Source organism: Macrotis lagotis, chromosome 8 (assembly GCF_037893015.1).
Source record: "Macrotis lagotis isolate mMagLag1 chromosome 8, bilby.v1.9.chrom.fasta, whole genome shotgun sequence".
Classification (NCBI taxonomy): Eukaryota; Metazoa; Chordata; class Mammalia; order Peramelemorphia; family Peramelidae; genus Macrotis; species Macrotis lagotis.
In genome coordinates, this window is record NC_133665.1 from 31692364 (window position 1) to 31708443 (window position 16080).

At 34.1% G+C, this 16080-nt stretch overlaps 1 protein-coding gene across 2 annotated transcripts in view; it reads left to right on the forward strand.

Annotated features, from left to right (window-relative positions):
• RASEF (RAS and EF-hand domain containing) overlaps nucleotides 1-16080 on the forward strand; it is a 413955-nt gene that overhangs the window by 147192 nt on the left and 250683 nt on the right. Inside the window, exon 17 of one of the 2 annotated variants that reach the window (XR_012470760.1) lies at nucleotides 1884-2024. Coding sequence is in view for 1 of the 2 variants with exons in the window: in XM_074196676.1 (XP_074052777.1) it covers nucleotides 1884-1911 (28 nt within the window). In the remaining variant the exon portion in view is untranslated. Of the gene's footprint in view, nucleotides 1-1883; nucleotides 10093-16080 lie in introns of those variants that run through there. The other variant, XM_074196676.1, reaches the window with a different exon arrangement.

Genomic DNA, 16080 nt, shown 5'->3' on the forward strand with positions numbered 1-16080 from the left:
TGGTAAAATTTTGCAGACTCTGAAAATACTTACATGCTATGACCAGTAGGTTAGTATGACTAGAGTACTTCTTTGCTTTGATCAGAGGAACCTTTTGGTAAAACAAAACACTTATACTGTGGTGATGATTGGAATCTGTCCAAAAAAAGTTCTATTCTTTTCAACGGGTCAGGGGGGGTATATTACTATATTATGGGTAAAGAAAATTCTGGACAAATTCAATAACAAAGGCATACAAAGGGGGAAAAAGTAAACTTTACAATCTTTATTCATGTTATAGGCATCTTGGTTTAAAATGCTAAAAACTATACAAAAATTGAAACTTATAAAAACAAGAGAAAATCAAAACTGTATATCACCTGGCCAAAAAAGTATAGAAATCCTTAGCATTGCCACTCTTACTTCCAACCTCTCTGGCAGATGCAGGGCTCTAGAATCTAGGAACTATGATAAATATAGTATAAGAGCCATCCAAAATGATCAAGGTCATGACAAATAAAGGAGGAGATGACAAGGCCTTACTAAAGAGTTCTTCTTTTGAAATTCCTAGTGTCTTTCCCTTCAAACATGATATTAAGAAACAGTTGAAGAAATTGATGTTGAAAGTATGTCTTTCAAAATTCATCATCAGTCTTTGGTTTTGAATGACAGTTTTAAAGATTTAGCATTTTATTTATTTATTTTTCCAACTACACTTGAGTAATATTTTGCCTCAGGTAGTCATTAGTAATTTAGATTTCTTTGATGAAAATATTATTTGTTTTGTTGATGGCTAGATAAGAGTGCTTAAATCTTTAGGTTCCATGAATATACAAAGGAGAGTTTAATAAAATGTGTATATACTTTAGAAACCTATTTTTTGCAAACTAAATATTGCCATTAGAATATTGCATCATTTAACCTAATGAAGCCAAATGTTTGACTCATTCAATGTAGACTACTTTGCATATTTTAAACAGATAAATTACAGACAGATATGCTTATGAACACATATCTAGAAAAGAAAGGAAATTTATGGATATAAAATTTAACTCCCTTGTTTTATAGATGAGTATACTGAGGCCCAAAGAATTTAAGTAACTTGCCCAAGATTATGCTTTTACTAAATAGCAAATAGGAGACTCACACTTCTGACTCCAAATCTATTTTATTTCTAATGGACCATTAGGCCTTAGAACTTTTCATAGAACCAAGAAATAGCTAGACATATTAGTTTGTTTTTAGATTTATAAATATATTACTCAGTCTTTGAGATATTTTACTGAAAATTGTTTTTTCTTTACCTAATATAGTCACATTTTCCATTCATATTATTCTCCAATTTTAAGCAAAAACCATTTTTTATTCCATGTTTCATTCATTTTTATGGGAATGGTATGGGGGAGGGGTGAACACAATATATTTGCTCTGGGAAAGAGCTATGACTGCAGGGTATTAAAACAGAAATAAAGCATTTTACTTTCTTATCTGCAGCATCTCCTTTTGTGAAACCCAATGTTTCCTGCTACAATGTTCGTACAGTGCAACATTAAATGTTAAAGTCACTGAGAGCAGGGTTTGTGTTGTACATGTCACTATGTAATCTGTGACTTTCTCAGAACCTTGAACAAAGTTGGAGCTTCATGAATGATGTAGTAAATTCAATATTGCCCTGTAGAAATACAAGGATTGGTAACTCCCGAACCTTGAAAAGATGAGAAGGGAGAGATGAAAAAGGAAAAGGGGGAAAAATAGAAAGAAGGCAAGTAAGGAGAGGGAAAAACTTCAGTCAATAGTATAAAATGTCAATATTGAACATTTTGGGGTTACTAAGAATATTAAGAGGTAAAAATATGAGATCACTCAATCTAATTTAGAATGTCTGATCATCTTTTTCATTCCAGGAACATTTCTCACTATCCTTATCATTAGTGCTGGATTGGGAGTCAGTGGATCTGGGTACTTATTCCAGCTTCTGCCCCCTCATTTCTCTAGGACTTCAATTCCTCATCTACAAAATGGGTTTGAACTAACTGATCTCTAAGGTACATTCTGACTTTATGATCATATAAGTTATGTATGTGTTTTTAAGGGAGCATTTTTTTGAAGTTTTCTCTGTATATTTGAAGAAAAGACATGGATATGAAGGAAGACAGTTAAATTCTTCCAGGAATGAATGCTTTAAAAATAGAAAAATGAAGCCTTTTTCATTTTTTATTACAAGGTGATCTCTTAAGTAAAATTCTAAAGGTGGAGTTGGTAGAGGGATGCTTAATTCTGAAATATAGAACTTTTAAGTCACTTACATCAAAATGTAATGTGAAAACATGAAACTTTAATATCACCTTGAGTACAGATTAATATTTTTCAATTAGCAAACTTTTGCTCTTTTCTTTTGCTCATTAAAAAAAAGCCCATACTAACTTGCCCTCTTGTACAGTCTCCCAATTCTAATATCACTTTGTAAGGGGTGTTACCAATAGCTGCTACAGGCATTTGGATTGGAAATTTTGGTATGCCTTCTAAACACTAAAACTATTTCCAAACCAGAAGAACCTAAAATATTGTTACAATTGATGGAGTATGGTCATATAAAAAAGACCAACAGTCCATCTGTGCCCATACAAAGTGAAGGGGAAAGAGGAGTGACATGTTTATGGATTCAATTCTCATTACATCAGTTTTGTCTCTTGATTTCAAAGGGAAACTAATATGAGTAAATTGTCACTCTTTGCAGCTTCTCTTTCTGCTCTTCGTCACCCATGGTGAGAACAGCTTGTTGCAATTCAAATAAAACGTAAATGAATATAAGCCTAGAGAGCAATTTGTCTCCCTTTTAATTTTTAGTAAGAATAATATTTGCACAACCTCTTATATTGCTCAAGTTACTGTCATATGTGTTAATATTTTTGACCTTCAAGAAATTCTAGGACGGCAGGAAGAGCAGGTGCTGCAATTCTGAGAGGCAGAGGTGAGACTAGAACCCAGGTCTCTTGACTTTCAGGCTAGTCTTTATTCAATTATGTCAAATTGGGTCCTTAATTAAACTTCGGTTAGAATTTTATCATAAAATATCATAAAAAATCATAAAACTAAGCATTTCCTTCTCCCTAAACTTCCATTGTATCTGATTTTTATTTGGTAAACTCTTTTAATTAATTAACACATAAGCAAGTGCTCTACTTCTTTTATGTTTGAAAGTAGTTTGGGAAGTATATGGTATAAGAGTCAATGATGATGAGTCATTAAATCAAATCACTGAGCACAATTTAACCTTCGCCAGATAAGAACACTTCTTGTTTGACTAAATTAATAATAGACTTTAGACTAAATGTGAAAAAGTCTCTGATTTTATGTCCTTCAAAGTAATTGAATGAATTGAAGTGATGTTGAGTAGGAAGTGTGTTTAGATTTGTAAACAATGATGATGATGATGATGATGATGCTTGCCCTCCATTCTCAAAGAAGACCATAAGTCATGTAGGTGATGCCATAACAAGTACATGAATTGAATTTGAGTGAGGAGATGCTGTGCCAAGTCACCAACTTCACTTTCTCCTCCAGATTTATCAAGATCCAGTGGCCAGATATGAATCAGGACAACTGCAGATGGTCCTGGATGTGAAGTAGTCAGGATTAAGTGACTTGCCCAAGTTCACATAGCTAGTAAGACCAGATTAGAGCTCCTGTCCTCCTGTTTCCAAGGCCAGTGTTCTATCCACTGCGCCATTAAGAACTCAGAACATAGAGCATATGGTAGCATTGAGTGAAAAACCTTTGAGTCAAGTCATGAGAAAATAAAATATTGAAGAAAGGAGAATTCTCTTGATCCTGGACCTCTTTTCTATTCTCCCTATGCCCTATTCTTTGGCAAAAGAGACTGTCAAGAGCTTTAGAAGACTCAAGGAATTGAACTTTTTATCAATATTCTTACAGTGTGGGGATAGGGATGGTTGACAGCATTATCTGCATAAAGAACCAAGGATAGATTGAATGTACTAAAGAAAGTCAGAGTCACAGTCCTTCAAGGAACTCAGAAAGAAAAAAAAATTACACCATACCTAAGGGTAACATTTTGAAGAGTTCCACAAAAAAGATTTCTAGAAACTGAATTTCCCTTTGATACATGTCCTCTCTAAGTTTTATTACATTTTTCTTTGGAATCTGCTATATGTACTGCTGAGATAGTGTGTCATAGACATTGAAGGCAAATAGTTACACCAACTATACCACAATAGTAAATAATTCTTTCTTTAAGAAACAAAAATTGTCTGATGACTAATTGTTATCAATTGATAATCATTGAGGGAAAAACACCAGTGGAGGCTCAGAAGTTATTCCCTAAAACTTGGTGTTAATTCTAGAATCTTTAGGGGAAATGTAAGTGGCATTTGTGCTCTGGGGCCCCAGTCTACCAGTATGAATAGCGTTTGGGAAAATAGTTTCTGAGCATATACTGCCATGCAAGCATGGATTTAAAGTTGTAAGGAAGCGTAGAGGCTGTATTTCACAGAAGAAGAAGAAGAAGAAGAAGAAGAAGAAGAAGAAGAAGAAGAAGAAGAAGAAGAAGAAGAAGAAGAAGAAGAAGAAGAAGAAGAAGAAGAAGACCCCTTATTTCACAGATGAAGAAACTGAGGCTTGGAGGATTTAAATGACTTGCCTGGGGTCACACAAATAATAACTGACAGTTGGGATCGGAACATAGTTCCTCTATTATCCAGTCAGCTGACACATCCATTGTACCAGGCTGTTTCACAATCTTTATGAGATCATAAGACAGGATTCAATTTTCTCTGTTGACTTAATGATCTGTATTTTAATTTTCTTTCACCTTATGCTTTTTTTCATCAGTTCTAAAATCAACTGTTTCTCAATGAGCATATATTAAAAAAAGAGAAGTGCCATGTGCTGTTTTATACAGTTTTCATAGTAACCTTTCCTCATAAGACACATCCATTATGATTTGATGCTGGCTCACTTTTAAAGCTACATAAGCTTTCTAAGCTAAGAGTTCCTAAAAGACAGCTGACAAAACCTTAACTTTACTGAACATGATGTTATATTTGGGAAAACATGGACTTTGCAGATAATAATTAGTTGTTTCATATGAACAGCTAGCCTATGATTTTGCCACCTACTATGTTTTTATCTTAATGATAATATTTTGAGTCTTCCATAATAATTGAAATTGCCCCCTTTTAAGAATTGCTGTGTTGTGATCATGTAATCTCATGATGAGTTAGTAATGAAGAGATAAAGACAATTACTGGCAGAATACTGAAATAAGCAGAACATATTTTTCTGAAAATTGCAAGGTCAATTTCCACCCAATTCCTCAGGTATGTTTGAATAACCAAATTAGATACTAGATAATATGACATAATTAAAAGGACCTACTTCTGGATTATCAAGGTAGATTGACAAGCTTGTAAATCATTGTAAGCTGTAGGTATCCTGTCTTATACCTACCTAGCCCATGTTGAGTACATATAGACCTTTAAGAAATATTTGTCAGTCAATTTTATGATACTTGAGAACCTGACAAATATGTGGGTTTTCTGTACTAAGGCATATTTTTTCATTAAGAAGATCATATGCTCTTCGAGGGTTCTGTCCTTTCTTAAGTTAGAGAACAACCATCAGTAAGCCCTTTGGTGTAGAGAGGGAAGGGTTTTCAACTACCTCATCCACTAATATTCCCCCAGTCATTCAGGGTATGTAATAATGTTATTCAGAGTTAATGTAAGATGAGGGAGAGTATATTTCACCTTAATGGAAACCCTTAACTTCAGGTAAAGAAATGTATTTAGTTAATAGAAGCTTTGTCTTATAGTCAAGAAGACCTGGGTTCAAATTCTGTCCTTGATACATACTAGTTGAGTGATAATGGTGAAGTCAATTGATTTTTCAGCACCTCAGGCAACTCTTAGACTCAGTAAGGGACTTTTCCAAAGAGTAATTCCCCACATGGATAAGATCGGAAGTATAGACCAAAAAGAAACAAATAAAACGTTAGTTATAAGACAGTTATATCTTGAGTGCAATTGTTTATGTGTACATATAGTGATTTCAGAATCCATAGAATGGAAAGAAGAAAAACTTTTCTCTCTTTTTTTCCTCTGAAGGCAGAGATGGCATTCTTATCATGACCTATTTTTTCCTGAATGGTCAATGAAAACAAAAATGCACCATGCCTCCCTTTTAAAGTTTTGAGCTATTGTGTACTTTTCTCCCACTTTGTGTGTCTAGGATTGTTCACAAAACTCAGCTGAAATCTTTCCTGATTAATTTTCTGTGATTGGGTAATCCTAGTTGTTTACTAAAATGGAAACCCTCATTCTTCTTGACCTATTTCTTTGGGCTATTCCTAACTAACATGTTTGTATTGAGTCATACTGCTTAGTGTATATGAAAATCAACATATCCAGCAAGTTTCCCCAACTGCTTGCTTCATTGTTCATTGCCCTCTTGTTGTAGCTTTTGACTGTGAGTCTCTGTAGTTGGTAGAAAGTCTTACATCTGTGTCATTGCATAACCTAGATTTTGAGAGTAACTACCTAGGGAGAAAGTGGTACATCATTCTTTATGTCTCCTTTGCTTAATAAGCAGTTGATGGATTTCTTCAGAATGTAGTACAATGTTCTTTGGTTCAGTCCAAGACACATGAGAGTGTCAAAGTTTGATCGATAGTTTTATGAGTTGATGTAATCAGATTCCTTACATTAAAAATGCAAATGTATCTCTAGCCTTGGATTTTTGCCTTCAGATGAAGAATCTCCAATTTAGTAGAGGTATCTGAGATGGATGCTCCATTTAGAAAGTGAGGAAGAGAACTATATATTAGCTACCAATTTGCCTGTAGTTGGTGCCCAGAAAAAAATTCAACACAGATGAAAAATCTCTTTGACCTAAGAATTTTTACTTTTTATTTGTTTTTATTTGATGTTAAATGGAGTGATATTGATTAATTACCACTAGAATGTGAACAGTTGTATAATATAAGAGTTCTTAACCCTGTTTTCACCTCCATGTGGCACATAAACTGAAACTTTTTGTATTGGACCTTATGTCTCACAATGCTTAGGTTCTAGAGAGGATCATTCATTATGAGAGTTCTTTAACCTATATGATCCAGAGGAAGTATATCAGAAAGGTGATGTCAGCAGGTGGTGACTCTGATTCGTGAGGAGTGAACTACAAGAAAAGAGATTTATAAAACAGTGCCACTGGGTAGGAAAAAGAGGGAGAAGAATAGCAAGAGGGAGGGAAACAGAGACAGAGACAAAGATAGATAAACAGTAGACAGGCAGACAGACAGACAGACAGATAGATGGATATGTTTGGGTAGAGTCCTAGAACCTATTTAATTTAATTCCAGTATGCAACAAAAGGATTTTTACTTTCCAGGGTGACCCCTGATAATGTGCTAACTTTCTGGGAGGAAATGAGTTGAGTGAGAGTTTCCTCACTGTTTCTAAATATGGGATAAGGGGCAATTTTACAGTCATTTTGTAAGAGATTCTTGGAAAAATTCTATCCCATCTCCTTATTTGGAGAGGTATAGGAAACCATACCATTTAAGTACAAGGACAAGTGATTTCTTCCTTGTTGTTTCATGACTTAAATAAATATCTTTGCTATTAGACTTTTAAAAATTATTTTGTTATCAGGAGGTGGAGCCAAGATGGCAGAGTGAAGGCAACATTTCCCAGGAACTACTTACTCCCCAAACTCCAAAAAAAAGAAATGATGACTCTAGCCAAAATTTAGAGGGGCAGAACCCACAGAAAGACTGAGTGATACATTTTCCCAGTTCATGATAAGTTAGAAGTTTGGCAGGAAAGGTGTGTTTCACCAGGAGCCGGGGTTAGAAAAAAGCCAGGGCTGCAGTGCAGCCCAGCCCACTCCAGCCCAGCCCAGCCCAGCCCAGAAATCAATGGCAACAGCTTGAAGGAGTGGGGACAGAACTCTGCTACATCAGAATGAGAGCAGAGTGAGGAGCACCATCCACAGAACCTGCAGCAAGAATCTGGAGAAAGCAGCCTGCACTCCCAGAGATGGTAAAGGAAGTCTGCAGAGATTTCTCTGTTCTCCCTGGGGTAGGACTATGCTGTTTGCCTACACTCATATCCAGGTTGCAGTTTGGGCTTCCATACTAAGATAGTAAGCTCCTCCTTATAGGCCCAGGGCAGAGGGAAGTACAGGTGACATTTCATATCAAAGCACAGGCAAGAGAGCATAAGACCTTGGAGGAATAAAGGTCTCAGTGGGGTGTCCCTCCCCCCACAAAAAACCCAAAGCCTTAGAAGTGCCATCTTGGGCTGAGGAAATGAGAAAACAATAGAAAAAGAAGAATTTGACCCTAGAGAATTACTTTAGTCCCATGGAAGATCAAAACACATACTCAGATGATGACAAAATCGAAGCTTCCATATCCAAAACCTCCAAGAGAAATAGAAAATGGTCTCAGACTATGGATGAGCTCAAAAAAGAGTTTGAAAAGCAATTAAGGGGTTCGGAAGAAAAATTTGGAGGAGAAATGAGACTTATTGGCAAAAAATCCTGAAAACCAAATCAAAAGTTTGGTGAAAGATATACAAAAAAATATTGAAGAAAATAATATGTTAAAAACCAGTTTAGGTCTAATGGAAAAAGCAAAACAAAAGGCAAATGAGAACAATGCCTTAAAAAGCAGAATTGGCCAGCTGGAAAAGGAGATTAAAAAGTTCTCTGAAGAAAATAACTTCTTCAAATGAGGAATGGAACTAAAGGAAGCTGATGACTTTGCAAGAAATCATGAAGAAATAAAACTCTTCCAAAAAAGTCAAAAATTAAAAGAAAATGTGAAATTTCTCATTGGAAAAACAAGCAACCTTGAAAACAGATCCAGAAGGAATAATTTTAAAGTTATTGGGCTATCTGAAAATCATGATCAGGAGAAGAGCCTAGACTTCATTTTCCAAGAAATCATACAGCAAAATTTCCATGAGATCCTAGAAGCAGAGGGTAAAGTAGAAATCGAGAAAATTTACCGGTCACCTCCTGAAAGAGATCCCAAAAGAAAAACTTCCAGGAATATTATAGCCAAATTCTAAAACTCCCAAATCAAAGATAAAATCCTAAAAGCTGCCAGAAACAAACAATTCAACTACCAAAGCTCCATAGTCAGGATTACACAGGATCTGGCAGCATCTACCTTAAGGGCTTGTAGGGATTGGAATATGATATTCCGGAAGGCAAAAGATCTTGGTTTACAACCAAGAATCAACTACCCAGCAAAATCAAACATCCTTTTTCAGGGGAAAAGATGCACTTTCAATGAAACAGGGAACTTTCAGACTTTCCTGTTGAAACAAACAGAGCTGAACAGAAAGTTTGGTCTCCAAGTACAGAACTCTGGTGAACCATAGAGAGGATGGAGGAGAAGGATTAACTATGAGGAACTTTTATTGAACTGTTTGTATTCCTGCATGGGAAGAAGATATTGATAATTCACATGAACTTTCTCATTTATAAGAGCTATTAGAAGGAGCATATATAGACAGGACATAGGAAGGAGCAGAATATAATGGTAAAATATAGTAAAAAGATGGAATCAATGAGTCATAAAGGACAGTACTGGGAAGAAGAGAAAGGAGAGGAATAAGGGGCTAAGATATTTCACATAAGAGTCAAGAAATAGCTTTTTCAATGGAGGGGAAAGGCAAAGGGGAATGAGTAAGCTTTCATTCTCATCAGAAATGGCTCAGAGAGGAAATAACATACATACTTGATAGAGTGAAGAAATCTATCTTAACCTAGAGAAAAATAAAAAGAAAGGGATGAAATAAGGGGGAATGGGGGAGGAAAGAGGGAATATGTGATGGAAGAGAGGGAAGATCGAGGGAGAGGGTACTCAGATTCAACACACTTTTGTATAGGGTCAGGATGAAAGGAGGGAGAGAAAGAATAGAATAAATGATAGTGGGGAGAAATAGAGTGGATGTACAGTTAGTCATAATAACTGAGGGAAAAGATTGAAGCAACTTCTCTGGTGGACTTATGATAAAGAGAACAACTCACCCCAGAGACAGAGCCATTGAAATCTGAACATAGACTGAAGTACATTTTTTTTTCTCTCTCTATTCTTGAGGTTTCTCATCTTCTTGGGAGGGGGAGGGGGTTTAGGTTTACTCTTGTGTTTACTATTATAACACATTCAATTTACATCAATGTGTAGCATGGAAACAATGTAGAGACTATCAGACAGCCTTCTGTGGGAGGGGGGAGGGAAGGGAGGGTGGGGGAAAAATTGTAAAATTCAAAACTTTAAAAAAAATGATAGGTACATATTACTATTGTATATAATTGGAAAACAAAATGTTAAAAAATTATTTTCTTCTGAATTTAGGAAATAAAACAAGATGATTGACCATGAAGATGCGAATCTATTATGTACATTTTTCTTTCTTTGTCTCTTACATGGTCTGGTAATAGAGTTGTGTTGATTGGAGAACTTCATTGTGATTTGCAAACTTAACTCAAATAATGACCTTAGGAAATGGGGCAAAGTTCTGAATGCCTAGAATAGAATCCTGAGCATTGTAGACATCTGATAAATATTTGTAGATTTCAAATAACTCTTTTCAATTAACTTCATTTATTTGAAATATTTAAGCACCAGTTGTGCTCAACTCTTCTGCACCTTGATTTCCTCAATTCCAAAATGAAAGACTTGACTTCCAATTTTTTACTTTCCAACTGTCAAGTTCTATGAGAGAGAATTATCCAGCTGTATCCCAAGAATTCCATCTGAAATAATAAGATAGCAGAAGAAAGATTTTTGCTTTAAATTTTCTTTTTTTAATAGATTAATCATGAAATCACATTAGATAAAAATAATAGTATTAAAGCTGAAAGGGATCTTAGAGATCATTTAATCAAAACCCCCCTTGTTTTCCAGCTGAGAAAACTAAGGAATACAGAGTTTAAATGATGAATATAAAGTCATTCAATAAATTAATAGATTTGAATTTAAATTAGAATTTCAAGTCAGTGCTTTTCTCCACTATACCTGTGTTATGCAATGTTTTCTGTTCCATGACTCCTTTTTCAACAACAACAATAACAACAGCTATAACAATAGCAGCAGCAACAAATATGAATGCAGGAATTTAGTAAATTACTGATAATATTCTGAGTACTCATAATACTTATAATATTTCTTTTTAGTTTAAGGCTCCATTAAATATTTTTAGTATAAAGTGCATAGACTATTGTCACGAAACCCCAATGAATTCATAAACCATAAAATAAGACAATACCTCAAAGAATTATATCATACTGATTCCCAAAATGTAAATACAATGTAACACAGATATGTTTTGTACTTGCTATTGAATATTCTCTTCATTTGCTAACAGCAATTGTGTTTGGTTTCTTCTCTATCATAATCATTGTCATGCCCCTTCAACTTCATTTGTGATTCATTTTCTCCCATTATACTGTAAGTTCTTTCAGAACTGGGACTGTTTTTATTTTTGCTAATTTTATTCCCAATACTTAGTACAGTGTTTATCTCATAGTAGGCACTTAATTTTATTGTATCATACTATATTGCAATGTTCTAACTTGTAGTATCTATGGAGTTTACGCCAGCTTGAATTCCATGAAGGTCAATCTGTCTACAAATCACAAGGAATCTTCCACAGAGCAGGCTGAGACCTGTGGAAAATTATCAGAAGGATTCATCCATAGGAAAATAGATCTAGAACACACTGTGTTGGGTCTGTATTAGGTATTTTATTACATCTTATGAATGAATACATTAATACAAGGTCCCTGCTTTCAAAGGACTTTCATGCTAGTTAAGACACACTGAAATTTAAGTGACTGCAATTCTTTAATAACAATTATAGGAGTTGTTGATGACAGCTAGGTGGTGCAGTAGATACAACCTTGGACCTGAAGTCACAAAGACCTGAATTCACATCGGGTCTCAGATGCCTTGGGTAAGTCACTTAGTCATGTCTGCCTTTGTTTCCTCATCTATAAAACAATATGAAGAAGAAAATGACAAACTACTCTAGTGTCTTTAATAGGAATGCAAAATGAAGTCATAAAGAGTTGAACTTCACTGAAACAACTGAAAAACAGTAACATTGGAGTTGTAAATCAGTGTAGTATTATGTGTCTTATTAATGTAATAGAAAGTACATGTTATAGGTAATCTGGTTGAGAAGATAGAAACATCATGGTATAGTAGTTAAGAGTGCTGGAGAAGCCAAATGTTTTAAGACCTAGCTCTGTCACTTTAAGTCAATTTGATTGATTTTAATATGATTCAATTCAACAAACATTTATTAAAAACATAATATTAGTACAAGTCATTGAAGTTGGGCTACAGAGTCATGAAATCATCTCTGCTCTCTAGGAGCTCATATTTTCTGGTAGCCAGGGTTGGTATAACCAGAATGCTTATAAGACAATACAAAATATACACAAATTAAATGAAGATAAAATTTCATGGCAATATCCTTAATAAATATTAATGTAAAACAGAGAGTAAAATATTAACAGTAAGGATAAAGTAACATTAAATATTATTTTTTTATGTTTTGTTCACTGATTTTTCAGTTGTCTCCAAATCTTCTTGATCCTGTGTTGTGATTTTCTTGGCAAAGATGTTAGAGTGGCTTTCCATTTCCTTCAACTCATTTTATAGATAAGGAAACTGAGGCAAACAAGGTTAAGGGACTTGTCTAGGGTCACAGAATCATGTGTCTTAAGTCAGATTTGAACTCAGAAAGATCAGTCTTCCTGAATCCACACCTGGAATTCTGTGTGCCACCTAACTGCCCATTTATTATGTCAACACTGGATTTACATCAGGAATTCTGTTTCATTCAATAATACGAAAACCATAACCTTAAAAGACTAATAAAATAAAAATATGATTAAATGTCATTTTTTTAAAAAAATGCATAGAAATAAATGGATCTTTCTTTAATATAGTAAAACTATTTATCTGAAGTTAAGTTAGGATTATCTGAAAAAGAGGAGCACCAAAGATCAGGGTTAAAGCAAAGATGTTGGGCAACTAGGTGGTGCTGTGCATAGAGCATGGCCCTGGAGTCAGGAGGATCTGAGTTCAAATCCTGCCTCAGACACTTAATAATTACCTAGCTGTGTGACTTTCGGCAATTCACTTAACCCCATTGCCTTACAAAAAAACAAATAAAAACCAAAATGTCTACTAAAATCACAATGGTTTGATGTAGTTACAAAATTCTAAGAAAAATAAACTGATGAAAAAGGCATAGGTATAAAGGAAACAAAATCATTTCTCTCTCTCTCTCTCTCTCTCTCTCTCTCTCTCTCTTTCTTTTAAGATATGATGGTTTACTTAAATAAGCCTAGAGATTTAACTAAAATAATTTTAGTAAAGTGTCAGTACATAGAATCAAGACATAAAATTGTAAGACTTTCTATATATAACCAATAAAAACCAGTCAAAAAAAGATAGAAAAAAATCTATTTAAAATTACAACAGAATTTATAAAGTATTTGGGAATTCATTTACTAAGACATGGACATGAATTATTTGACTTAAATGGCAAAATATTAAATACACTCCAATAATTAGAGATATATTAATTATTCCTCTTGGACAGACTGATGCAATACATATAATAACAAATATGTGAAAATATTCACATATGTTAAGGTATGTATTATATATAATGTGATATGTATGACATTGCTACCCCAAATATATAACTGATTCAATTCCATACCAATCTAACTACCAAAGAAAACTTTATAAAACTAGAAAAAATAATTAAAATAATAACAGAAAAAAATGTCAAGAATCTCAAGAAAATGCTAAAAAAATGTAAGGAGGAAATCTTGTGTTACAAATCTTGAGACTGTATTAAAAAGCAATAATCAGGGGCGGCTAGGTGGCATAGTGGATAAAGCACCGGCCTTGGAGTCAGGAGTACCTGGGTTCAAATCCGGTCTCACATACTTAATAATTACCTAGTTGTGTGACCTTGGGCAAGCCACTTAATCCCATTTGCCTTGCAACCCCCCCCTCCAAAGCAATCATTAAACTATTTGGTATTGATTAAAATAGAAAGTTTATTCAGTGAAAGGAAACTGAGTATATAAGATCCAGAAACAAATGATATTTGTAGAATCATATTTAATTAACCCAAGATCCCAATCATTGAATAATCATTCACTAAGTGAAAAACTGTTGAAGGGGTAGCTAGGTTGTACAGTGGATAGTGTACTGGCCCTGGAGTCAGGAGTATCTGAGTTCAAATTTGACCTCAGATTCTTAATACTTACTTAGTTGTGTGACTTTAGATAAGTCACTTAACCCCATTGCCTTGCAGAAATCTAAAAAAATAAAAATTGCTGGGAAAACTGGAAAATCTAGTAGGAGTTAGGTTTAGACTATGATCTCATCATATAATACAATAAAGTCCAAATAGACATACCAACTAGATATAAACAATCATATCATGGATATACTAGGGATCAGGGAAAGAAAAGCATTTTACAAATGTAGATAGTAAAAAGAGTTCTTAAATAAGAGTGCATGAAGATGGAAGAAAAAAATCTTTCCATTCAACTTCTTTGTTTCCAACTGACATCAATAAACTGATCAACATGTTCAAAAAAGGGAAAATGACATTTAGTAGGGCAGACACACTAATGAAGTAGCTAGTTGATTTAGACATTCTGGAAAGCAATTTGTAACTATAACCAGAAAGTCACAAATCTATTCTTATTTTCTAATTAAATGATAGTATGATTGGGTATATACCCCTAAAGAGAACAAAGAGTGTAAAGAACCATAAATACAAAGTTATTCATGGCAGTCTTTTTTGTTCTAGCAAAGAACTAGAATCTAGGGGAGCGATTATCCATTGAACAAATTATAGTGATATATGACACAAGACATAGAATATATATATGCATATATGACATTTGTCTGTCTTTCTACCTAACAGGAAAGTTATTTGGATCAAATTGAAAATATTTGTAAAATGCCTTATAAACTTCAAGCACTATTATTGTACCATGAGGATGTCAAAGGCGTGAGTTAAAAAGAACCTAGGAAGACATATCAATTAGTAAATAGTGAATTGAACAAAACTATAAGAATAATTTATACATTATTTTTAGCATTACAACAGAAAACAACTTTGAAAAGACATAAGTAGTCAGCACGATGAGCAACCACACCTTCAGAAGAATAATGGTGAATCATCATTCCCATCTCTTGACAGAGAGATGATTGACTAGAAGTGTAGAATGAAATATCATACATTTTCTGAAATGAATTAATGAATCTGTTTTGCTTATTTGTTGCAAAGGGAGGACTTTTTTCTCTTGAGGAATGGGAATAGGAAAAATAGTGAAAGTGATTTAAAAAAGGAACAGATCATCAATGAAACATTTTTAAGAGCACAGAGGCCATTAAAAGGAAATTCAGTAGGAATCAGAGAGGTAGGATAATTTTGAATTTACAATATTGAAAAAACACCGACTAATTCATATAATAAAGATTTCACAAGTAATTCTCTTTTTCTGTTCTATTTTGGGGGGGGAGTATAAGAATGATCAAATGTTATTTTGTCAAGTTTATAATTCTCAATATGAAAAATCTAAAAGAAGATAGAATTAAATATATATGTATATACATATATATACAAACACATATTTTAAAGAAAATCATAGCTAATGCTCCTGCTATGCAACTAATGTATCAAATGAGGCAATGCTATATTTTGAGTCTGTTTTGGTCGTTATTTGGAAAATATTCTATTGGAGAGCCTGCAGCAGAAAGAACCTGAAGTTAATTCCAAGCAAGATTGATTGAAGAAATTGGAGATGGCTAGCTTGGAGAAGAGAAAGCTGAGGAAGGATTTGAGAGTTGTTTTCAGGTATCTGAAGGGCTGCAGTATAGCATTATCTTCACTTAGAAGCTTCCAAGAAAAGAAGTGGGTTGACCATTTTGAGGATGTTCATTGGAAATGACTTTTGTTCAAGTTGAGTTTGAATTAGTTGGATTTTGAGATCTCATTGTGGTTAAGACATTGGATTTAG